Consider the following 27,265-nt stretch of genomic DNA (forward strand, 5'->3'; position numbering starts at 1 on the left):
GACTCATATTTTGGGGTGAAATTGTAAATTGCATTTTACTCTCAAAAGTTTTCTATTTTGGACATTAGGCCCCGTAGTTATTCAAAACTACTTTTACTTCCTCATGCACATTTTTATTAAAATACGTTACATATGTGTTTAATTATAACAATCTGATTTTATTATTTCAATTCTTTTTACTTTCAAACATATTTTATTTATTAAAATTTAATATTATATTTAAAATATAAAATTAATATATATTTATATCACATATTTTAATTCAAAATTTTATTATTCGAAATCAAAACTCAAAACTAAAATCTTACAAGTAAATAGTGTTATTATTTGAAATTAAAAAACATCACATTCAATTCCTAAGGCCATCTCCAACCCATCAACTCTATTTATCCAGTTTTATCTCCATATATGCGGTTGCTATAGTAATTTTATTCCAACCATAACTCTATTTTTCCCTATTATTCTTTAAATATTCAATTTTTCCTATTATTTTAAACAACTTTTCATTTTTATAATTTTAAATAAATTTTTTTAAAATTTAAAAAAATAAAAATTAAATTTAAAAATCAAATTTATAATTTTAAAAATTAAAAAAAATTAAAAAAAAAAAAAAAAAAAACAAATACACCATAGATAGCGTTTGCTGGTGTTGCACTGTAGCAAACACCAAAAATGGTGTTGCAAATGGCGTTGAGTTGGAGTTGGGTGGCGGCAGAAATGGAGTTGGAACGGGAGAAATAGAGTGTGATTGGAGATGGCCTAATACAAATAAATTATTATTTTTAAAATATATATATTATATCAATATACTATTTAAACAAATATTTAAACCAAACATTTTATTTTAAATCAATTTCAAGCTAAAATAAACAAACCTAATTATTTTTAGATTTTTTATTACTAATTAAGCATTATGAATATATTATAAAAATATTTATTTCTATTATTCTTTAAATATTTTATAAGAAAATATTACATATTTTAATTGAGAACTATAAATGTATTGAAAGTAAACAAAATTTTACATTTTAAAAGATTAATTTTTATAACTATATTTGATATTTATTTTTTGTATTTATATATGGAAGCATAGAACCATTCATAATTTATGTATATAGCACATATAAATTTTATGTCAAACTTTAATTTAGATTTAATAATCTTAATTAAATAAAATAATATTTAAATTAATGGTTGTGATTACATTTAGCAATGCTGAATTTATCTTAACTAATTTCATGTCTTGAGATCCCAAGTTCTTGCCTAATATTTCTCATATTTTGAAAAAAAATAATAATAATAATAATAATTTTATTATAATAATTAAAAAGAATTTATAAGAATATATTTATTAAAAAAAAAAACTATTACCACATGTTATAAATAGATTTTATAAATTAAATCTTATTTAGTAGACAAATATGATCACAATCATACATGCATACTAGAGTTTCTTTCAATGAAAATGTAATAAAATTACATTTGAAAAATATCCTTAAATGTTTCCTCAATCAAGTCGAGCAAACACACATCCATATACGATATTATCTCATTAGATCGATCGCTTGTAGATTCAAGAAATGGAAGATGTTAAAGGACGTAATATCGTAGTGGCTGTTGATGATAGCGATCAAAGCTCCTACGCTCTAACATGGTGTCTTAGGAATATTGTCGCTAAACATGGTTCGGGCTCTCAAGATACCATTGTTCTTCTTTATGCTAGACACATTCCCTCTAACTCCACCACCGGTGATTCTACAGGTATGTATATAAACAATCGTATATAACACTTATATATTTATACGATCGAGAATATCATCTGATTCGATACATTTTAAAGGATATTTGTTTTCGTCCGATGTAATCGACACCATGGATCAGCAAACCAGCAAGATAGCTCAAAATGTCGCAGATAAGGCTAAACGGATTTGCAAGGACTATGATGATCATGTAATATCATTTGATTACACTTGCAATATATATATATATATATATATATACATACACATATATATATGTTGTTGTTAAAATTTTCTTCTAGACAGTCTATCAGATTTGATAGGTCGAAATAATATACAATGATTTTTTCAACTTACTCAAAAAAATATCCGGCTAAATTGCACAAAATCCACCCGTTGTTTCATGAAATTGCACAAAATCCCCCATGCTTCTAAAAATGCATCAAGCTCCCTCGTGGTTTCATAAACTTTGCGTCTAACCCCCTCAGTAGTCCTTATTTAACGGTATTTGACCTAAATGCGCTCAAACTGCGAATAAATTTTAGAATCTCAATTTATAAACCTCTAAAATTACAAATATATTTATTTTTTTTATATTTACCCTAAAAAAATAGTAAATATACTCAATTATTTTTTCAGGTTTTAAGAGTTTATATTTACTATTTTTTTAGGTTAAATATATTGAAAAAATAAATATATTTTTAATTTTAGGAGTTTAAAAACTGAGATTCTAAAATTTATTCGCAGTTTGAGCGCATTTAGATCAAATATCGTTAAATAAGGACCGTTGAGGGGTTAGACGCAAAGTTTATGAAACCACGAAGAAGTTTGATGCAGTTTTAGTTTAGAAGTACGGGGAATTTGGTGCAATTTTATGAAACCACAGTTGAATTTTGTGCAATTTAGCCAAAGTATCCATATCAAATATCACATTTAATATTTGAAAATAAATAAAGAAAATATTAAAATAACAAGAATACAATATTGAAAATTAAATTATATTTAAATTTACCATATTTAAAATGTGTGTATGTTACGTATATATTATATATAGATTAAAGTGGAGATGTTGGTAGAGAATGGAGACCCAAGGGATGTGATATGTGAAGCGGCTGAAAAACTTAAGGCGGACCTTCTGGTCATTGGAAGCCATGGCTACGGCGTCATCAAAAGGTTCTATATTTAAATTAATTTTTTAAATTGATATTATTGTTAAATTAAAAGGTTGATTAAATATATATGATCCTATAAATTTAAAAATAATAAATAGAACAATAACTACAAATTATCATTTTATAATAAATTAAATGTGTATTTAAAAGCATAGGACATACACATGTAATATAAAGTACTTAAGATCACAAGATTTAATTTTTTTTAATAATATATATATATAGAGAGAGACCCAAATAGGATTTGTTTTCAATTTTTCTCCATCTCAATCCTAATTTTTTTTATTTGAGCCAATTATTTTTGTATAATGAATTTTTAATTAGTCAAGATTATTGAATCTTGATATATGCTTCTTGTACATATTTAATTAGTTATTACACGTGACATTACAATGAATATTAATGTGATGGATGCAGGGCATTGCTGGGAAGCGTAAGCAGTCATTGTGCACAAAATGTCAAATGTCCCGTTTTAATAGTCAAGAAGCCTAATTAGTTGTTGGCTTACAAGAATGACCGAATTGGCGCGACGGTTTAACGGATAATTGCAACGTCATTGATATGAATCACACCGACGCTTTCTTGGTTGAGTTTGTTGTCTAGTACTCCCTCCGTCTCAAACACCCTGCAACATTTCTTTTTTGGTATGTCCCAATCACCATGCAACATTTTCAAAATAAGAAATAATTAATTATACTTAATCTCTACCCCACACTTTATCCCCTCTAAAAAAATAAAAATATATATTTCTCTCTCCATCACATCACCTAATTGCTAAATTATCTTACTTAATAATACCCACCTAAAAACTTGTGTCAAAAGTAAATATTGCACCTTGTTTGAGACGGAGGGAGTATTTGCCAAGAATAGTGTTCGCTGGTGGTGTGCTATAGATATTATTATCCTCAACTTGAGGATTTATTGAGTACTTAACAATCTAAATTTATTACTTAATGATTATATATATAGACAAATAAATATGCATATTATGCTTTTATGCATTCCCTTTTCAATAATGAATTTATATACATGAATGTGTCTTTCAATTCCTATTATTTATTTCTTCCATTTTTTTATGAAGTGTATCAGTTTGTAATGCGTCGGACGTTTACGAGTTCACTCTCACACCATCTAACCATTCTTTACGGGGCATATTGTGATTTTTTTTTTTAATGACGTGGAAATCCGCAATCGCTATCCGAAAGTGCGCATTGGGTAAATCCCCGGCCGAATCTAAAGATATTGTGATTGTTTTTACTATATAGTAAGTTGTTTATATTTATATTTTTATCCTTATTTGTCTATAAAGCTTATATTTGCCTTTATTTAAATTTGTTTGTCAAATTATATTATAAATAATGACTATTTTTTCATCAATTTAGATATTACTAGTAATCTAAAGATATTATTATAATTTTGTCATTGTCATTACATTATACATACAATGTCAATTGAACATATTCCTAAATAAAATTTTCAAGATACTACTATATACTTTCTCCCTCCCGGTCCAAATGGGTCATTTGAATTTTTGTAGTAAATTAAAAAATATAGTCTTTTATTAGTTTAATCTCAAATACATATTTATTAGATATATACTTACATACATCAAAGTCCATAGAGATGTTTTCCCACATCCTCCAAGGTATCGGCAAGGGCTGCATCAAACCTGCGGGTGGTTGGTTCTCTACATTATCCTGCTGGCAAATAAGGCACGTCCCGACATAGTCCTTTATGTCCCCTTCATGCCCGACCAATAGTAGCATTCTCGGAGGAGAGCCAAAGTCCTCTGAACATCTGGATGTCCGGCATACTTGATGTCATGACATTCTCGCAGGATATCTCTCCTTAAGTTCTCCCATTTTGGTACGTACATTCGGTAGCCTTTCGTCACAACAAGGCCATCTTCCAGAGAATACTTTTGAGTCCTCCCTTCCTCGATTTGTTCGAACACGGCATGTGCAAACTTGTCATGCACTAGGCCCTCTCTTATCCGATTCATAGCGCGGCTTATAGCAGGAGTAAGGTGAGCAACTGCTCAACCTTTTATGGGCCCATATTTTAAAATATTATTTATTATTATTATTTTAAAATTAAATTTTAACTTTTAGTTTATATTTTGTCTTCTTCCAAAGAAATTTAAATATACATAAAATTAAACATGCATCACAACAATGACTATTGCAATTATTAATAATCCAAAGAATACCTGAATAACAAACAATCAAGGAACCAGGACGTAACTTCAAAAAATTCAACCAAGAAAAAATACAAGAAACTATAACATATTCCAAAATGATTCTACTAATTATCAAAACATGCATAATCAATCAACATAAATAATTTCAGCATATTATTTACTCACATATGCTATAGAACAAATAATATACTGAAAAACTAAAGAGATAAGAGTTTAGTCTTTTACCACGGATCAAGTCCTACCAAACTCAAACATTTTTTATTTTTTTTCAATTTCGGAGTTGGTTGCCAAATTCTGATACTACTGTTGTAAATCTATATTCCCGGATTGATGAATTTATTCGAGCAATACATTGTAAAAATATTATGATTTAATTAGTAGTAGAAGCGAATTTGAATTAAATCCAAATTGATATAACCGAAATAAAATTACAACTATATTATGAAATCAAATGAAAACCAAACAAACTTACCTAAATGTGCAATTCTAGAACTCAAAATTCGCCCAATTCAAACAACTCATGTCAGTGAATTTTAGATCGGATGAGGACGATGACGGAGATTCGCTTCCCCTCCGACGAACAGCTCCCAAACAATGATTGATCGTCTGCTCGGACGAACATAGGTTTAACGGCGGCTTCTCTTCGGGACGTAATGGTGAACTCCTCTAACAATGAACTATCTCTGATGGACTTTGATATTTCAGCGGCGAGAGAGATAATTGGAATTAAGGCTTAGCCTCAGGTGCAATATTATTTAAATAAAATTACTTACGATTATAACCAATCTAATAAATGGCTAAGGATTTGTGTTGAGGATAAATGGTTTGAGCTTGGGTTTGAGTTAAATAATTTAAGTCGAATCAGATGGACAAATCTAAAGAGCAGGCCAACTATTATATTTTTTAGAGGCCGGTTGAATTATATGCTTTAAACGACGGACCAAAATTTATAATAATAATAATAATGATGACGACGATGATGTGATGATTTTTGCACATAATGTTTGTATTTATATATATATAAGTTTTAAGATGATATAATTTAAATGTTTTTTTAACAATTTTTGATATAATTTTATAAATTATATTTAAAAATATATATAAAAAAAAAAATCCCAATCTTACCCTACTTTATCAAGTTATTGTTATTTTTTCATTGGTCTTGTTTCTAATAATGATTTATTGTTGATTAAAAATCAATAATAGATAGATAGCAATTAATTATGTGACAAATGGCACATTGCCTATGGATCCACTTATAACATTTCGACGTGCATCATGTCTACTACACATAATTATAAAAGTTGTATATGTTACATCTCAATCAATACTTATTATATCTTTATATTTTGATTATATATGTTCACATTGTATTAATATATTTTTATTAAGATGTAAATTATATAAATATATATATAATATTATCAAAATACATCATATTATTGTTTTTATTTAATATAATAATTACTTAATCATTCAAAATAATTTTAATTTTTTATATGAATTATAAATATACTACTAATAAACTATTCTCTTCCCACATTAAATATTCATATCCTCCATTTCGATTTGTTTCATATGATTTATTTTTTTAAAAAATTATATATAATTATACATTTTAATCGTATTTTAAATTTTATAATTTATAACTGATTATTTTAATTAAATTATTATTTTAATATTAATTTATAATTATCTTTATTATTATATTTTTTAATTATTTACTAATCATACGATATCTAAATTCATATATCAGGAATAATTTATCCGAGAGTATCATACAAGTAATTAAATATTTTTATATATTTTTAACATTATCAATATATTATTTCATTATTTCAAATCAATGTACTATTTTCATTAATTTTGTCCAAACATATTTATTTTCAATTATACAAAATGTAATGATATATAATCTAATTTTTTTTCCTTTTTAACTTTCAAGAGAAAAATAACAAAAGTATGTTTTTCACTGCACAAAAAGGACTACTATTGTTTCGAAATGGATGACCGAATGGTATGAAAGTTAAATTTGTGACGGTAAGATCATGTTTGTAGGATATTAAATTCAGTTTGAAATTTATTCATCGAGCACTTTCGGATTCCCACGCGATAAAAAATATATATATTATCACTATGTTTTCAAAGATATTTTTAAATTTTTAATTAAAAAAAAAAAAAAGGCAAAATCCAAAACCACACCCCAAAAACCAACCAAGACGCTCCGATACCATCAAAGCCCACCATTTGCAAAACCACCAAACAATTAAACGAACCACCGCCGGATTGAATCCCTCGGCGGCTGTACCTGTACGGCACACGCTACTATAGATATATATATATATATCGGCAGGCGGATACTGAAATATTTCAAAATTGAATTGATTGGAGTTGAAATCAAATGGGGCGTAAGATTCTGGTGGCCATTGATGACGGTGAGGAGAGCTCCCGCGCGCTCTCATGGTGTCTACAAACACTCCTCCTCAATCGCGACGACACTCTCTTCCTCCTCCACGCCAAAACCCCTCTCCCCGTCTACTCCGCCCTCGACTCCGCAGGTAACCTCCCTAAAATCATAAAAAAAAACTATTCTATTATTCTATTCTAAATTCTAATCAAGATCTGATCTGATCTGATCTGATCAATTGAAGGTTCATTGAATTGATTTTAGCAGGGTACCTATTCTCGTCGAGCATAATCACCAGCATGGAGCGCTACGCCAAAGAGGTGGCCGAGAAGGTTCTGGAAAAGGCTTCCACTCTCTGCACCGACTTCAACAGCGAGGTAAAATTAATTAACTAATTAATTAATTAATCACTGGGGGCAATACGGTCTTTTCACGCGCAGTTGAAGGTGGAGAAGATGGTGGAGAATGGCGATCCGAGGGATGTGATCTGCGAGGTGGCTGCCAGGCTGAAGGTGGACTTGGTGGTGGTGGGAAGCCATGGCTATGGTCCCATCAAGAGGTACCTACCCCCCTAAACTCTTTAATTTAAACTTACTCTCTGTATGATTTGATTTGATTCGATTTCATTTGGGGACGACGACGACAGGGCATTTCTTGGGAGTGTGAGCAGCCAGTGTGCACAGACATTAAAATGCCCAATTCTCATTGTCAAGAACCCTAATTGAAAATGTTTGTTTGATTCATACAAATATTGTTAAGTTTTTTTTTTTTTTTTTTTTTTTTTTTTTTTTTTTTATATATTATTATTATAATCAGCTTTGATAAAATATTGTATCTTATCCATTTACGGGATGGATCATCATGTGTTGTATTTCACTTGGTTGTTATGTAAATCAATAAATTTGATTTTATTATTATCTTTATTTCAAATCAATCTATTCCTCTACTTTATCATCTTGATGCGTTACAAATCAATTAATTCATTTTTTTTTTCTAATACAATTATTGAAATTTTTTCTTACATCTTAGTGAAAATACAATGGCTTCTTTATAGAGTTAAAATTTATTTTCTCCTTCCGCCCTAAGATCGTATTTAACTTTTACATTATTGTAGTAATATTAAATATATGTATAACTTTCTGTATAATATCATTCTATTAGTATTATAAAAAACTAATGAAAGTATTTTTGCAATTTTTTTTTAATTTGTATTACGTTTTTTATATAATAATTAATATTTAAAGATCAACACACAAAAAATAAATAGTACCCTTAGAACCCAACGGAAGAAATATGAGATTTTTGGCTTGAGCGATTTCTTTGAAAGAAGAAGCATATGGACCGAAATTTGAGAAGAATTTATCTATTCTCTCATCTTTTTCTATCGCACTCGAAATGAATTATTGTGACCGATTTTTTTTAAAAGATCGATTCGCTCAAAAAAAAAACTTGGAGAACCGAGATTTAAAATCCCTCTAGAGGCATTTTTTAGAAAACAAAATCATTGTATTTGCTTTTACTTATTACACTAATATCATTAATATAATTTAATTATATTACAAAATATTCATAATAATTATATACTTTAATCTTATTTTAAAATTTTAAATAATAAAAAATAATTTTAATTTCAAAGCAATATATTCTGAGTTTAACAGTATAGTATAATAAACAAATTATATAACACAATACAATATATAACTCACACAACAAATATTAATACAATATATGGTATAACACATTATATAATTACATGCAGGGCGGGTCCCGACTTTTGAAGGACCCGGGGTGAAATAAAAATTAAGGGCCTTGAATATATATATATATATATAATAGTTTTTTTACTTATAATAAAATATAAATAATAAAAAAAACATTTTTTTTAATATTTTTATGCAAAAATATCAATAATAATAATAAAACAAAATTGTTCATAATTTCTATGTAATTTTGAAATTTAGCATAAAATTTTTATGTACTTTAAAAATTTGTGGCGTCCCTTTTATACTTTAACAAATGTTATATGAAACTCACATCATATAAAAAAATATAGACGAAAAATCATCTTCTCATCGTCCAAAAGAATATAAAAATAAGTTTTATTCTAACAATTTTGAAAGTATAAAAGGACGTCATACAATTTATAAATTATAGAGAGGATTTACGCTAAATTTTAAAACAACAAGAGAGTTATTGATAATTTCGCCTAATAATAATAATAATAATAATTTTGTCTAATACTTATTTTCTTCTTAATGAAAAAAAAATTAAAAAAACCCCTTATAAATGATATACTCCCTCTCTCTCAGTATGTCCCTTAACAATTTATCAATTTTTCTATTTTGATCAGTCCCATAATAAAATATTATTTTTTTCTAGTAACGGTACTTTCTATTAACATTAAAAATACCCTTGTCATTTCTATTTTATTCATACAACACATCAATATAATACTAATATTCCTAAAACTCCATGAAAAAACAAACAAATAGATAAATAAGGGGCGGATGAAGTATATATATATATTTTTACCTATAATAAAATATAAATAATTAGATAAAATAATTTTTTCTAGTATTTTTTAGATAAAATATCAATAATAGTATTAATAATAATTTTGTCTAAACAATATTTATAAATAATATATTTTTTTAGCTATAATAAAATATAAATAATTGAATAAAATAAAACTTAATATGTTTATATGCAAAATATTAATAATAGTATTGATTAATATTAACTTTGTTTAATGCATTAAAAAATACTTTCAAATTTTGAGACAGAATTTGTAACTATCAAACCACATTCCCACATTCCTCTATTAATATATAAAATTCAAATAATATGTATATATAAATATGTTACGACCCTTATTTAGATTGGGCCCTAGACGGGCGCCCTCTCGCCCGAGCCCAAGGCCGGCCTTGATTACATGTAATACAAACATATTACAAAATATAACTTACACAATACATTAATGTGCTAACTTGGTAAGGTTTATGCGCGTTCTGATAATTTATTAATTACTTCAAATTAATTTGTTAATTTAGTCAAAATCAATACAGTGGTTCATATATAATATATATTTTATTATTTCACAAAAAAAAATAATATTTTTTAAATAAAATATTATTTTTTATAGTATAGAGGTAACTTATTCATGTCTCAAGTAAAAAGAAATTATTTCAAATTAAAAAACCTAAACAAACAAATCCAATTTTTATTTTTCTATCTAATGCAACTATTTTGTCCATCATGCTAGTTGTAGTAATGATTTTTCAGAAACTAATTTCTAATAGAGATTGTTGCAGACTTCATACGTTTATTAAGATCAAAATATAATAAAAAATTTATTTCACTAATTTTATCATAATTTTTTTGTTATAAAAAGGAAGAGTTCCACGCTTGTAGTATTATTAATTGAATTTTCTATATTACCCTCATCGTCGTATTTTTAACATTTATATATGAGGGTAAATCCGTCATTCATTTCCAGCTTCACCCCACAATCTTGTGAGCGGGCGGACTGTCCAATTCGTGTCTAGTCCCAATGCAGTTGTGCCACGTGTCAATGTGACAGTTTCAATCTTATGTGGCATTCTGTGATTCGTACACGTAACCGAATATGTCCACGTCAGACGGCGTCTGGAAATGGGATCACGCAGGCATTGGGCCTATATAAACCCTTTGGTAGCAGATCTGAGGTTTTCTGTGGCTTTAGTAGGGAACACAGTCATGGCGATAATGCAGAGGAGATTGCATGTCGTTAGGCCGGGTTTTCTTTCTCTGGCCATTAGCCTCTCTCTTGCCTTCGCTTGTGCCTCCGCGAAAGTGTTCTTTGAGGAGCGTTTTGATGGTAATTTTGTTGTCTCTGCTTAATTTGATCAATTTGGTTTCGGTTTATGTGTGTGGATTTTTGGATTATAGGCATCTGATGCGTATTCTGTATCGTTTGATTGCTCTTAACTAATGAAATGTACTTTTACGTGTAATCTGCATCGACTGGAGAATAATTTTACGTCTGTTTTTCGTTTTTTGGATGATCGATGATTGTATATTCTACAAGTGGATATCGATTTGTTTTTTATGATCTCCTCTAACGTGCGAGGCTAATTGGTTATAGACAAAGACAAGTGGATATCGATTTGTTTTTTATGATCTCCTCTAACGTGCGAGGCTAATTGGTTATAGACAAAGACAAGTGGATATCGATTTGTTTTTTATGATCTCCTCTAACGTGCGAGGCTAATTGGTTATAGACAAAGATGACTCCAATGCAGTTCCAGAACACATTATAAGGACAGTGTAAATGTAGCAATTCAGTATGATTGTGATCACTGCTTATTTTAATGGCTAATGACAGAGACACTGCTTAATCATAACAACAGCAGCAGCAGCAGCAATCGCCTTGTGAATGCAAATAGATAATTGTTGTTTCCGTTGGTTGTTTATTATCAATGATTTTTTATGCTAATAAATGCAGATGGATGGGAAAGTCGATGGGTCAAATCTGACTGGAAGAGAGATGAGAACATGGCTGGTGAATGGAACCACACTTCCGGAAAATGGAATGGAGACTCTAATGACAAAGGTAATCAAATTGTTTCGTTCTGTGCAGTTCTTATAAGTATTGAAAGTACACAGGATGGAAGCTCTATTGTTTTCGTTATCCTACTGCAGGTATCCAGACTAGTGAAGATTATAGGTTCTATGCCATTTCTGCTGAGTTCCCTGAATTTAGCAACAAAGATAAGACCTTAGTTTTCCAGTTCTCTGTCAAGCACGAGCAGAAGCTTGACTGTGGTGGAGGATACATGAAACTCCTAAGTGGTAACATTGACCAGAAGAAATTTGGTGGTGACACTCCATACAGGTTTGCATCATCATTTGATTATTCCTTATCCGCCTGGATCACTTTTGTTATGTGTTGATGGAAATGCTAATATGTTGTGCATGGTTAACTGCAGCATCATGTTTGGACCCGACATCTGTGGGTATACCACCAGAAAAGTCCACTCAATTCTCACATACAAGGGAACAAACCACTTGATCAAGAAGGATGTTCCATGTGAAACAGACCAGCTGACTCATGTGTATACATTTATTCTCCGCCCTGATGCTACTTACACAACTCTTATCGACAATGTTGAGAAGCAGTCTGGTAGCTTGTACTCTGATTGGGATATTCTGCCTCCAAAGAAAATCAAGGATCCCAAGGCCAAAAAGGTTTTCTCATTTTGGTTCACACACATAAACTGAAGTTTCACATTTGTACATCGTGTGCTTTAGAAAGTGTTTGTATAATTTCTGGGTTCCAAATGGCAGCCTGAAGACTGGGATGATAAGGAATATATTCCTGACCCTGAAGACAAGAAGCCAGAGGTGAATATATTGTTGCATACATAAAAATTATGATATTATCACATGAAGGTTGCTGTCATGTTAGCTTAGCGCTATTGAGTTTGATACAAATTCAAAAAATCTGTGCCAACAGGGTTATGATGAAATCCCTAAGGAGATTCCAGATCCTGAAGCCAAAAAGGTAACAAAATCACATTAAGTGCTAGCCATTTATCCAGGGGATAGTGCCTGATGTCTTTCCTTTTCATTTTCTATTCTCAGCCGGAAGACTGGAATGATGAAGAAGATGGTGAGTGGACTGCACCAACCATTCCCAACCCTGAGTACAAGGGACCATGGAAGCCAAAGGTGAATGAGGTTTCAGTTCAGTTTTATTGATACTTTATGGACTGTGCATGACTAGCTTTTTCTACCACCAGGAAATTAAGAACTCCAACTACAAGGGCAAGTGGGAAGCACCTTTGATCGACAACCCTGGTATTTTTAACTTTTATTGTTGTCGGCATCTTACAAGCCATGGTGTTTCAAAAGCTTCTAATTTCAATATACATGGCATTGCAGATTTTAAAGATGACCCAGAACTCTATGTATACCCAAATCTTAAGTATGTGGGTATTGAGTTGTGGCAGGTATAGAAACTTCTACATGTTCTGCTTCAGTTCTATATCTTTGAGGAAGGCAAATAAAGAACACCTGTATTTCAGCTTTGGTTTTTATAAGTTAACGAGTATGTGCATCTCCAGGTAAAGTCCGGTACCTTGTTCGACAATGTCTTGTTGACTGATGACCCCGAATATGCCAAGAAGCTAGCTGAAGATACATGGGGCAAGCAAAAGGATGTATGTACATTTGTTTTATTAATATATTTTTTATTGATATTTTCTCAATAATTCAATATCCTTGAAAATGGAAAGGGGGTGTTACCATCTTACTAATACATTCAAGGAATGGTCAAATACAGGTGGAGAAGGCAGCTTTTGAAGAAGCAGAGAAGAAGAGTGAAGAGGAGGTATTATATATATATACAGATACATATTTCCTTAGCTTGGAGCAAAGTTGCAAGCTCCCCACAATTTGTTTCCGAATTCTAACAGTAATATTTGCCTCTCTTTTCAGGAATCAAAGAATGCTAATGTCGATTCTGATGTAAGTGCTGAATCTTGCTTTAAAATCATGCTGTGTAGGTTTTATCTCATGCCTATTGTTGCTTAACCACGCGGTTCTTCCTTTGTACAGGCTGAAGATGCAGATGATGACTCTGACGATGCTGATGATGCCAACGATGTTGATGATGATGATGATGATGATGCCAAAACAGACTCAAAAGGCTTAGATGACCCTCTGGCTGAAGTCGACAGTGATGCACATGTAAAGGCAGTAGTTATATATTTTCTTTGTTTCCAAAACGTTCCTTTCCCATTAATTGGCTCTTTTCTCACATTTGTTTCATCAATTTGTTTTGCAGGATGAATTGTAGGGTGTGGGCATGCGATGCTACCTAGAAATCAAGCAAACAGCAGATCAGATCCCGATATTTTATTTTTCTAAATTTAGGATTGATTGCTTTATTAATATGGTTGGAGATAGCAAGCTGGCTTTGGCTGTGACTTGTTTCTTTGCTTGCAGGCTTCACAATAGTTTCAGTCAAAACTCCTTGAGGAATAATAAAAGCTCTTTCGTAGTTTTCGTCGAAACGAGTCCCTACTGGTATAACATTTCCATTTCCATTTCATTATCATCACAAACTACAAAATACAAACAAGAAAGCATTGGAAGATCCTCCCTGCTTTATTGAATATCGGTCTATAAATATATATGATGATAATATTGAAATGCTTTATTATTGGACTGCTTTATTGGCAAACATTGTTCCAGATTCAGGTTGCGGATGAAGATCACATAGATGTGCTGTTAGGAATGCCTCTGCCAGTCAATCCAGGCTCACTGGTAGGCAACAGCAAAGTGTAAGGAAGCTTCACAGGTCCAATTCTATTCCCATATTTCCCCTCACTGTTCATCCTCTCTATCTTCTCTTCTATTTCTCCCAACCTCTTCCCAAACTTTTCAAAATCCTCCTTCGGTTTCGCGTCCGCCGTCCACTCCGGCGTCTCCCTCTGCCCCAGGTACACCTCGTCTGTCGAATGCCTCGACAGCAGCTCGATCAGCGCAATCCCGAGCAGCGTCTGCATTCTCGCCGTGATGGTCCTGAAGAACACCTTCTCTGGGTCGGTCTTCATCGCCTCGTACTCCTCACTGCCTGGCTCCGGCATCAGCCGCCGGCTCACTGTTGGGCGGTTGGGCATGTAGCCTGCATACGAGTACTGTCCGAAGTTGACGGCTGCATGCAGCGCGGAGGCGATCCATATGATCGTGGTGCATGAGTCCACCATTTCCTTTCGCGTCTGCATCTTTGGCCACCACGGCTCGTCTTTCTTGTCCCCGTGCCCCTTCTCCCGGAGCTCCTTCCACCATGATTGTAGCTCGGTGTCGTTCTTGACTGTGTCGTCGGATTTGTAGTAGAAGCTGCAGTAGTCCTCCACCCATGCTTTTATGGCGAACCAGATCTCGAGCCCGTCCACGGCGTAGGGGTAGTCCTCGATTAGCAGGCGAAGGCTGTATGGCGCGCTTGGATCCTCGACCGCCATTCCTCTGCAGATTACAACCTTCGTTATCCGAACTTCATAAAAACTGTAAGTGTGTCGAAAACGATAATGATAACTACTTGCCTTTTGAGCAGATCAGCTGGAAGTGCTTGATCCGTGAAACACCAGTCCTTGTAGACAACTGCAGAGAGTTCCATAGCATACTTCCCGGGGAAAACTGTGGCCTCGAGAAGTCCCCCGGCGTTCAGCAGTATCTCCCGCGCGAAAGCGTTGATGTTCATCGTGTACCGGAAGTGAGGCTGCAGCAGCTTGTGTATAGGGTGCATCGTGCTCAGCTGCCGGTATGCTGCAATGATAAATGGCTCTATCACGGCGTGTGTATTCAGCCTGTCGACAAGTTTTCACTGATGAGTATATATAGGCCTTGATTGATTCAGATCAGAAAGGATAAATGTTTCGAATTGTCGCGTATATATACATACCAGTGGCTAAGGAGCTGATGGACTCCGGCATCATTGACAGTGGCATACGCTTTCGCCAACTGCCAGACGGTGCCTTCGACGCCGTGATTAGAAGGTGTGTACACTTTGCTCACTGCACCGTGCTGATCTCCATCGGGATGAGGCAGGCTTAGCTCGATGGCTACGGGCTTCAGCTGCCCGTTTGCTTGCAGGAAGAGGATAGTTCTTGTAGCGTATAGTTTTGTTCCAGTCGTTGCGTTGATCCTCCTTACATATGGCATAAGCGTGTCGTGATGGTTCAGTATGAACAGTCGGTTCGCCTTGATTGCCTGCACTCGCGAGTGGCAAGTTTTGAGTTCATTGTCCTCGGTTGAGAAACTTGTTTGAGTCGAGGATACGTACCTCGTCAATGGCGAGCCCATCCAATTGGTTCTGTATGTGATGCGCCGCTATCGTGCTGGTTTGGTCGCCATACACTCTCCGGTCGAGCCTACTTCTCGGAGGGAACTCCTGCAAGGCGTACCCGAACAACGCTAAAATACTTTGTTAAGGTACGGTATAGAGATCAAAGATTTTTAGAATCCGAACGATAATTTTTTTGTGCACCTCAAGACGGCTTATGATGACGGGGTTCACTCCGGCGAGCATTTCTCTTGCGAATTCTTCGTCTGTTCTCCATGCGGACTTGTCATCTACGACGAAAACATTTCATTATATAGCATTGCATTTTACGCGGATCGAATACTTTTAGCCTAAACTAAGCCGGAGCTTACGTTGAATTATTTGAGGCGTCGGGAACTTGAAGAGCCCCTCGCCGTCGGTTGGGAGAAACTCCTTGAGCAACTCGAACGGGATGCTTTCGTACAATTTTTGAACTAGAGGACCTTTAGGCAGCTTGATCCCGCCTTTGTAAATGTCAAGTGCCTCTTCGAATCTATCGAACTCGTTGCTGATGCTGTCTGAAGGATGCGCGACCTCTGGCACGATGAATTGGAATATCGATTTGAGCCCGAAGGCTAAGAAATCCGACATTTTCAAGTGTCCAAAACGCTCGTCTCTTGGGACGTATATACTTAACCCTTTGATAAGCGGAATCCTAGTCTCCGTATTAGGTTCTATATGATCAAAAAAGCGCTATGTCAATGTTCTAAATGTTTTAGAATATGCTTGTGATAAACTTGTTTTGATAATTGGACGACAAACCTGACTTGGTGGGGGGTCTCCCGGTACGGCCCCTACGGGGATAAGGATAGTCCCTTGATCCCCCGAGGACCGGCCGGGAAAAATCCTCCCCCTTGTCGGGATTGCCTAGGTCGTTGTAATACGCGTAGTCATAAACCCGGTCCCATTCTTGCAGCTCCCCGGTCCCGTCCCCTCGTAAGATGGCTAACTGTTCTTCTCTGTACGGCCGGATTGGCGCCGGAGTTTCGTCGGGAAGATACGTCTGAAAAAATTAGAATCGTTAAGAGTTAAATAAACAACTTTTGTCTATATTAGAAATTAATTTTAAATTATTTAACTAGCAATCATCAAAGTTTGGTATAGAAATATATTATGTTACCTATAGAAATGACATGCAAACTATTGTTAAAATTGAATTTCAAAAAATAAAAAAAAATAAAAAAATCGAAACCCCAATAAACAAACCTTAAGCTTATTTTATTTTATTTTATTTTTATTAATTAAGTCGGATAATATTTTTTATTGTATAGCCTAATTTTATCCGTCCTAATATACTTGATTATATTTATTCTTGAAAATTTGAACAATTTGCAACTTAATTTTTTATGTTTTACTGGTAGAATATATATATATATATATATATATATTTCTGGTGAATTTATTATTATTATTTTTTTATAAGTGCATCTGGCCAATAAGTTAGGAAAATAATAGCAGCAATAATAATGAGGATGATGAAAATTAAATTACAACTAATTAAAATTTTACAACTAAGCCAAATAAGCACATATGTATTTAATAAAACGTTGTATTTCTCATGATAAGTAAATTATCCTCATAAAAAATTATACTCTATAACAAAGTCCATTTTTACTTCAATAAATAATTAATTTTAATATATATATATATATATACATCAATAATACTTCAATAAATAATTAATTTTAATATATATATACATCAATAATATTAAGATAACTTTTGTTAATTTTATATTTAAAAACATATGTTACAGTCATCTTCCTCGTTATCTATAAGATTTTCTATTTTTTTTTTTACAAAATACATATAATCACACATATATATTATTATATTATATTTTCTAAGAATTTATTACCTCTAATAATAATAATAATAATAATATAAAAACTTAATTATTTAGTAGTCAATATTTGAAATTTAAAGTTTTTAAAATTTTACTTTATTCATAATTTATCTAAACAAATATAATTCAAATTTATTTCAAAATATCATGTTTATATATATATATATATGTATTTAATTATTTAGATTTTCTAATTCTTTTTATTTCAAAATTATAATTTTAAAATTTTTAAAATGTTTATGTTCATTTTTTTAAATATCACTATCCCAAAATTTTGAATAATTTAATATTTCAAAATTATTATACAAATTACTAACATATGAAATTTTGGTTTTGAGTTTTGGTTTGAATAGTAAAATTTAAAATTTAAATAGTTGTTTGATATAATATAAATATGTATTGATATGATGTGTTGAATATAAAATTTAATTTTAGTATAATATAATAAATAAAAAATAGGTGTTTTTGTTAAGAAAAATAAATTTGGAATGGTAAAACCAAAATCGAAATCGCACAAGTAAATACAATCATTAATATCTTGAAATTTAAATATATTAATAATAATAATAAGTAATATTTTATTAGATAACAAAAATATATAAAAATAAATAAATTATAATTGATTTTATAAAATAGTAAATGTAATGAGTTGAAAATAATGATATTACAACAAGTGTTAAAGTAAATAATTTGAATATTAATGTGGATTGGAGAGATAAATGAGATAATACAATTAAAATAATTATATAACCGATACTCTAATAGATGTAATTAATATATTTAAGAATTTAAATCGATTTTAGTATAATTGTCATAATAAGTAAGGTAAATTTCATAATATTCCGTGTGTTTTAGTATAAATGCAAATAACACAATGAGTTTTATTTATAGCGTTAAATCTCTTTATGTTAAATTAAAATATGTACAAAATATCATTTTTTCCAAAATTGATGTTTAATTATAAACACACATCTAACTATACATGTTTTATAACTACTAGAAAAATGTCTAAATATGGTGGAATATTTGTCGCAGCTAAATAAATTGTTACAAAAAAGTAAACTATCTTAAATAATATTATTTGAATAAAATAAATTAATAAATAATTGACAAATTTTTATTTTGTAATTTTTTTTTTATTTTGTTAAAATCAAATAACAATTTTTCTAAAAGAAACTATTAATGAATTGTTGATAAATTATTTAGTTATTTATTTTATTTTTTCAAAAAAATATATTATTTAGAATATTTTATTATTTCATTTATATAAAATTTGCATAATTATTCACACATTTACCACAAAACAGCAATTTTGGATGAAAGGGTATTTGTCGCATACTTTAATATAACATATTGAGATTTTACGTAATAAATAAAATAATAAGTATTTTATATATTTGACTAAAACACAAAAATATTTTTGTGTATTTTTACTTAAAAAAACAAAAGAATATATATAATTTACTCTAATAAGTATTTCCGTCATTCAAATATACGTTCACTTTCCTTTTTTTGGTTGTCATCCAAATTAATTTCTTTTTTTTTTTAGTAAAAAATTATTACTTTTCTTTAAAAAAAAAAGTAAAAATTTCTATTCTTGTATATTTTTTTTTAAAACTCGTGTTTGGTCAAATGAGCACATAATTGGATGACAAATGGAGTATCAACTTATATTGAATTACATAAATAGGTTAAATTGAGAGTCTTTAATCCTATTCATCATATTTAACATGTTCAAGTAACAAATACATGAGACAGAAGCTTTGAAAACATTGAATTTTTTTGGAAATAATAAAAATATTGAGTGTTTAATGTGATATTAAGTGAAAAGAAAAAATATAGGTGTGTTTCTTTTCATTAGCTTGAGAAAAAGTTTGATTTGAGTGTAGTATTAAAATAATATTTAATGTGATATTTGTGAGAGAAAAAAATACTTTTTTTCGAAGCAGAGTACAAATAGTAAAAATTTGAGAATTTCGAGCTAAAGAAACATATCCCAAGAATTTTTTTTAAATGAATTATTATTGATAAATAGTATCAAAAATTTCAAAAATATTTATGTAAACAGAATTTACCTTATTTGTGAAAAAGACACGCGGCAATTTGTACTTTTCATCGGAATAAATCCACGAGTTGCAAATGAAGTGGATGCTACCGGCGCCGGGAACGTCGTCGAGCGTGAGAGTCTTGAGGTAGAATTCGGAGTGATGAAAATTTCTGACGATGAATGCGCCGGGAATGTCGAAAGACTCCTCCCAATGGAAATTAACATTGAAGATGGAGTCTTCATCCGGCGCGACTGAGGTAACGGTGGTGATCCATTTCTCTAAGTACGCCGCCTCGCTCGGCTTTCGTTTCTCTTTGTTCTCTGTAAATATTAATTATTTCAAGTTTCGTAAAATAATAGTTTGATTCTTTTGAAGTTCAATTTTAATATTTTTTTATTATATAATTATTGCGAATTTTTAGTACAAATAAAATTTCTCATATAAAATATTAGGTTGAAACTAAAACTCAAAAATCAAACTTAAAAAAATACATTCAACATTTGCATCTATGGTTTTTTTTAATATAAAGACTGCTTTCAATAATAATTTTATCTATAAAGTACATTTCAAATTCTTTTTTAAAAATCATTTTATCTATTATTTTTATTTAAAAAAATATTATATTCATCCCTATATTTATTTAAAATATTTTGTTTTGTGGTACTTTGAAATTAATTTGAAATAATATTAATTTGAATTTAGTTTAAATAGTATTTTAACATGATATTTTTTGAGATAAAAGTGTATCTTTATTGAAAACTCTACGAGAAGAATAATGATATTTTTTTATTTAAAATAGAAACAAACACACTAAATTACATGTTTATTTTACCTTAAAAACTATGAAAATAGAGAATTAATACTAAACAAAAACAAAAACACAACATGAACAATTAAACCCTATATGATAATTAGGACAAAAAATGAAATAAAATGCAACTAGAAAAAATAATAATAATAATAAAAAATTCATACCACAATCTCATAGTGTAAAAATACTTGAAAATTATGGATTTTGACTTTTTTTTTTTTCGATTTAGTGAACATGCAAATTATATAAAAATTTGATTTCAATTTCTTAACAACACAATCATAATAATACTTTATACAAATACAATATTTTTTCTAACAAAATATCATAATATACAAATCACTATTAAGATCAAAACGCCAAAATCTAATTAACCTCAAGTAAACAAGCTAACATTTTTTTCTATATTTTATAATTTTATAGTTTTTTATAAAAATAAATTATTATTTTTTTTATAAAAATATCACATCGAAATTTTTTTTTTTTAAAAAAACGATTTGAATCTAATTGTGAAACATGTTATTTATAGTGTCAAAAAAAACTTTTCAAAAACATTATCTAACTTTTGGCAGAGAGATCTTTAGATAAAGAAAAGGGATCTTATACCTTTTTCATTAAAATTAAATTAATTACATAATTCAATTTTGTATTAATTGTAGTACTTTCATTGTATACACTAAAAAAATAAAAAAATAAAAAAAATAGTATATTTGTAACAGAATTCCGTCCCTAAAAATCATGTAGCTAACGTAATTCCATCATTAATTCCGTCTCTAATATCATTGGTAACGAAAAAAGTAGATTTAAAGACAAAAAAATTTCGTTACAAAAAATATATTTTCTTGCAGTGATAACACACTTTTGGATAAATGAGATACTATGTAGTTATCAAATTATCTTCAGAGCAATTCATTTAAATATTTTTTTATTTTATTTTTTCTAATTCCACATGTAATTTTGTTTATATATATATATATATATATGGTTTCGAGATATTACAAAGCATATACTACTTCATTCACAATTTATTTATTAGCTTTTCTTTTTAAATTCGTGTCGGGTCTCATTTACTTTCTACATTATATAATGATATTTGAATATTAATTATTATATGAAAACGATAGTATAAATTAAGATATATTGACAAAAATACTTCTATTAATTAGTGTCTTATAATACTATTATAATGACATTTGTACAAAAAAATTATACAAATATAAGAATATTTTTAATGTTAAGTACTATGACGCAAAAAGTAAATGAGACCCATACAGCCGGACAAATGGAAGAAAAAAAAAGGCTATTTTTATTCTTATTCTTTGAAATAATTTGATAAATTGTAGTATTGATAAAAGTAGGTAAAAAGAAATAAAATGAGTATATATAAAATACAAAAAAAATTGCAAATATTTTGAGACAGGAGAGTATAACACACACAAAACATACTTATAGGGAGAGAAAAGAAAGAAGATGAATTTCTTTACTGTTAATTTAAGAAAAATCAAGTATGTGCATCCACCATTTCCTTTCTTTCTTTCTTTCTTGAGAGAGAGAGAGAAAGAGGTGTATATATATATATATATATGTATGTATTACCTGTAGGGGTAGGTTTGGGGGAAGTAATGAGTTGCAGAGAGACCTTATTACCAAGGAGCTCATCCAGCCTATCACCAATGGAAGCTCCCAAATCCTTCACATCCAAACTATTCTTCTTCATCAACACTACCCTTCCCTTAATCTCCATTCTCTCTCTCTCTCTCTCTCTGTCTCTCTCTCTAAGATATATATATATATATATATATATATACTTAGCAATGATAATAAAAGGGTTTTGTTCTGTGGTCATATTTATAGCCACATTTCTAAAGTATGTATGTAGGGTTTGTTTGTTAGTTGGTTTTAGAGTTGGATTTGAGGTTTTAAATAATAATACCTCCGTCTCAATACAATAATAGTCATGTTTACCATTTTTGTCCATCCCAAAATAATAGTCTCATTTTTATAAATAATCATATCACTATAAAACTACCCTTACTTTTTCATTATTATTACATATTTGCCACTATTTTTTTACACTAATACACACACAAGGGCAAAAAAATATTTTACCCGTACTTTTTACCCGCTACTAATATAATATCATTATTCCTTAAACCTCGTGTCAAATACAACCCAAACTATAGTTTTGGGACAATGGGAGTATAAATTTTAAAGGGTAAATTATATAACACCTAATTGTATTTTAGTAAAAATAAACAAAAACACCGGTCATGTGATTTATTTATTGCGTGAAACCTCCTTATGTTAATATAAAATTTGCACAAAATATCCTCATTGTCCAAATCTGATATTTAATTTTAAATAAAGACTCAATTTATGCAAGTTTTATACAAATAAAAAAAATTAAATATCTTAAATAATTTTTTTAATAAAATAAATTTAATCATTTACTTTTATAGTTTTTATATAAAAAAATCAGAAAACAATTTGTCTTCAAAAACTATAAAAATGAAGGATTAATTAATAATTTATTATTTTATTTTATTCAAAAAAATTATTTCAAATATTTATTATTTTATTTTATTCAAAAAAATTATTTCAAATATTTTGTTTTTTTTTTGTTTGTATAAAATTTGCCTAATTTAGGTATTTATTTATAATCAAATATCAGTTTTGAACAAGAAAGCCTGCAAATTTTACATTATCACAAAGGGATTTCACGCAATAAATAAAACACATGATGTTTTTGTGCATTTTTGTTAAAATACAAATTAGGAGTGGAGTGTTATATAATTTACCCGAATTTAAATTGAAATAATGGTTAGATACAATTAAGTTTAAATTTATTAAAAAAAAAGTAAAAAATTATGTATTTAATTTAATATATATATATTTAAAATAATACTAATAAATAGTAAAATCTAAAATTAAAATCACAAACAAACAAACAAACAGTATAGGTTTGTAAGAATTCGACAGGTATACACTACCCTATTTATGTTATGTATCTCTGTGTCTGTCATATAAGTATATGTAGTTTAGTCTCCATTATTGGTCCGCCCTAATTAATTAATTAATTAATTAATTGTTAACCGTAATGTGTTAAATAAAATTTTGACATGTATATAAATATAATGCACTTTAAAAGAATTAAATGATTGGTGGATTGAATGGGAAAAAAATGAGTATAAAAAGGCGTAAGGAACCAAAACTTATTACATTATATTTATATACATGTCAAAATTTTATTTAAAACATTACGGTTAACAATTAATTAATTAAACATCTATTTTATTTTTCTTTTAAAAAAATAAATTATATGGCTATGTTTATTTATGAGATTTTTTTTCTTCTAATTTTACTATTTTAATTTTTTTTAAAAAAAATATCATATCAAATTCTCCATTTATCCGTTCCACCAGAATTGAGCCCTTTGATGTTTAATTAGTTAATAATAATAATTAGTTATGATATTATGATATTATTTTTTGTATAATTAATAATATTTATAGTTTTAAAATAAATTTAATATATATGATTTTAAAAAATTAAAATATATGTTTAAATATTTAAAAATTATGTAGCAATTTAAAAATATATGCAATATGAATATCATTTTGTAGAGAATAAAATTTTCTATAATACAAGTAAATAAAAAAATATTTTTGTTTATTTATAATGAAACATAAATCAATTTTATAAAAGATATATAGTTTTAAATATAGAAAATATTTTTTTTTTTTTAGGAGAGAGGTAGAAATAAAGGGGTTTTGAGTGGATTCTAAGTCATTTATGATGTGGTATGTTATGTAGTTAATTAAGTTAATTTATATTTGTTAAATATGTTTTTGTTTAATAATTTTTACCAAAAATAGAAATGTGTCCATTGTTACGGGACAGAAAAAAATGAAAATAGTGTCAATTGTGGTGGGACGGAGGGAGTACCCAATTTTTATTTATTTTATTACATTAAAATCCAATTTTACATTCAAAATATCACGTTAATACATAATTATATCACATCAAACAACTATTTCAATTCAAAATTTTATTATTCAAAACCAAAACCAAAACTAAAACCATAATTATAATATGACAAGTAAGCACACTCTCTGTGGTTATTGGTTTTGGAGTTTTTGGGATAGATTTTACTGTTTTAATTTTATTTATTTATTTATTTCAAAAACATCAAAATTTAATTTATTATTTTTATACAAAAAGTTCACTAGACAAGGTATGAATTGATGATACATGTCATGATTGATGATTTTAATATAAGATGTGCATATCTTAACATAACACAAACAAATTAATTAGTAAAAACTGATATCATATACAATAATAATTTATAGAGTACATATATTAACATAATATAAATATATTATATGAATTGAGAATATATAAAAATAATTCACACAATGCATACTGATTATAATTAATTTCAATATCATGTGGTGACTATAGCAAATTATCAGCACCAATTTGTATATATATACATTGGTTGCAAAGCTTTAGGCTTTATTTAGACACCAATTTTGGATGTTTGACACTGTTATATTTTTTTTTTTTAAGAAAAATATTACATCAAATATATTTATTTCTCACAAAAAAAAAAAAATATGAAAATATATATATATTTTAGAGTATTATCAAATTTAATATATCTTGTTTGTTGTGACATATTGGTTAATTGAATGAGTGAGTTTGTTGGGTTTACTGAATGCACACATGGACCACATTTAATGCCTACAAACTGTTTACTTTATTTCTAGCAATAAAAACACAAATATTAAAACCCCATTCCCACCTCCATACATTATTCATTATCTTCTTTTTACAATATATATATATATATTATTAAGAAATTTCCCAATTCTCCGATAAAAATATATTTTGTCTATTCTAATTTAAAGGTGTCAATTCGTATTTTCGAATTGTGTTCGTGTCGGGTTGAACCATAAGAGTAATATAAAATTGTCAGCTTGAACCCGATTCGAATCCAAAATTTGACCCGAAATCCTAGACTCGAACACGATACGACACGACACGAATTCTTTCAAGTTGACCTAACCCAAACATGACACGAATTTTTCTCGTGTGGGGTTTGAATTGACCCAATTCTTTTCAAACCCGAAATACCCAAACCCAAACCTAAAAAATTTTAGGTCGAATCGGCTCGATATTTCCGATTGGATTTAATTTTGACACCCTTATTCCAATTCAAAATATTATTTTTATTATTTTCTTCTTACTTAAATATATCAATTTCTCATTATAGTAAAAGTAATTCATATATAAATACTAAAATATTTCTAACTTTTATAAATTCTTGAATATTTGCAAAAAATAGAAATTTAAATTATAACCTAAAAAGAGAGTGCATATATATAGACATATATACGTAGGCCCCAAATAGCAATATATAAAAATATGCTAACACCCCCCATTCAAACTCAAGGTGATAAAGTATAAACTAACTTGAGTTTGCTCAACAATGTAGAGAACCGGCTTGAGAAAAGAGACTTGGTGAAGATATCCGCTGTCTGATCTTCGGAAGAGACAGAAGATAGATGAGCAGTGTCTGCACGAGCATGCTGACGAACAAAGTGACAATCAATCTCAATATGCTTGGTGCGCTCGTGAAAGACATCATTATGAGAGATCTGAATTGCGCTCGTGCTGTCACAATAGAGGGAAGTGGAAGAAGGCTGAGGAACCCCGAGATAAAAAAGAAGCCGACGAAGCCAAATGAGCTCTGAAGTCGAATTCGCAAGAGCACGATACTCAAACTCTGCACTAGAGCGAGAAACAAGAGTTCGTTTCTTGCTACGCCAAGAAACAAGGGAACTCCCAAAAAAAAAACAATAACCTATGATAGAGCGACGATCCAGAGCAGGAACATAGGGGAAAGGAGGTCACGAGTGAGAGAGGGAGAGAGGAGGCTAGAGAGGGAAAAAAGTTCACGAGTGAGAGAGGGAGAGAGGAGGCTAGAGAGGGAAAAAAGTTCACGAGTGAGAGAGGGAGAGAGGAGGCTAGAGAGAAAAACAATTATAGAGAAAGGAAGTGGATGTATCGAATGAATCCTCTCTCTCTCACTCAATATATAGGTAAGATGTAATAGGATGGACGGCTCAGATGCAACCCCTAGATCCAACGGGGGAGATGAAGCCTCCCAA

General features: G+C 29.7%; 4 protein-coding genes across 6 annotated transcripts; 3 read left to right on the forward strand and 1 right to left on the reverse strand.

The window, feature by feature from the left end:
- The first annotated feature begins 1,580 nt into the window (after nucleotides 1–1,580).
- Nucleotides 1,581–3,407, forward strand: LOC127262589 (universal stress protein A-like protein). Its single transcript, XM_051291342.1, has 4 exons — nucleotides 1,581–1,761; nucleotides 1,841–1,950; nucleotides 2,794–2,912; nucleotides 3,329–3,407. Exons 1-4 carry the CDS (start codon nucleotides 1,581–1,583, stop codon nucleotides 3,405–3,407), a joined length of 489 nt encoding a protein of 162 aa, XP_051147299.1.
- Nucleotides 3,408–7,341: 3,934 nt separating this feature from the next.
- On the forward strand, nucleotides 7,342–8,432 carry LOC127262180 (uncharacterized). 3 transcript variants are annotated; one of them, XM_051290739.1, is made up of 4 exons: nucleotides 7,342–7,669; nucleotides 7,763–7,895; nucleotides 7,959–8,077; nucleotides 8,165–8,432. In XM_051290739.1, exons 1-4 carry the CDS (start codon nucleotides 7,572–7,574, stop codon nucleotides 8,241–8,243), a joined length of 429 nt encoding a protein of 142 aa, XP_051146696.1. In that variant the 5' UTR covers nucleotides 7,342–7,571; the 3' UTR covers nucleotides 8,244–8,432. The 3 variants fall into 3 exon arrangements, with proteins under 3 accessions (XP_051146696.1, XP_051146694.1, XP_051146695.1); XM_051290737.1 differs by having other exon boundaries at nucleotides 7,343–7,669; nucleotides 7,783–7,895; XM_051290738.1 differs by having other exon boundaries at nucleotides 7,354–7,669; nucleotides 7,786–7,895.
- A 2,722-nt stretch (nucleotides 8,433–11,154) lies between these two features.
- LOC127262176 (calreticulin-like) lies at nucleotides 11,155–14,573 on the forward strand. The gene is made up of 14 exons (XM_051290731.1): nucleotides 11,155–11,374; nucleotides 12,002–12,109; nucleotides 12,199–12,391; nucleotides 12,486–12,744; nucleotides 12,844–12,900; nucleotides 13,013–13,060; nucleotides 13,141–13,227; nucleotides 13,299–13,356; nucleotides 13,441–13,508; nucleotides 13,623–13,718; nucleotides 13,841–13,888; nucleotides 13,996–14,025; nucleotides 14,116–14,247; nucleotides 14,345–14,573. Exons 1-14 carry the CDS (start codon nucleotides 11,170–11,172, stop codon nucleotides 14,354–14,356), a joined length of 1,401 nt encoding a protein of 466 aa, XP_051146688.1. The 5' UTR covers nucleotides 11,155–11,169; the 3' UTR covers nucleotides 14,357–14,573.
- An 11-nt stretch (nucleotides 14,574–14,584) lies between these two features.
- LOC127262173 (probable linoleate 9S-lipoxygenase 5) lies at nucleotides 14,585–22,864 on the reverse strand. The gene is made up of 9 exons (XM_051290716.1): nucleotides 22,686–22,864; nucleotides 20,306–20,598; nucleotides 17,147–17,387; nucleotides 16,717–17,058; nucleotides 16,550–16,635; nucleotides 16,346–16,453; nucleotides 15,965–16,272; nucleotides 15,606–15,869; nucleotides 14,585–15,528 (listed from the first exon to the last, which is right to left on the reverse strand). The coding sequence occupies exons 1-9, from the start codon at nucleotides 22,831–22,833 to the stop codon at nucleotides 14,775–14,777; spliced, it is 2,544 nt and encodes an 847-aa protein (XP_051146673.1). The 5' UTR covers nucleotides 22,834–22,864; the 3' UTR covers nucleotides 14,585–14,774.
- Between the last annotated feature and the right edge of the window lie 4,401 nt (nucleotides 22,865–27,265).

This window comes from Andrographis paniculata, unplaced genomic scaffold (assembly GCF_009805555.1).
Source record: "Andrographis paniculata isolate CXL003 unplaced genomic scaffold, ASM980555v1 Contig65END, whole genome shotgun sequence".
In the NCBI taxonomy this organism is placed as follows: domain Eukaryota; kingdom Viridiplantae; phylum Streptophyta; class Magnoliopsida; order Lamiales; family Acanthaceae; genus Andrographis; species Andrographis paniculata.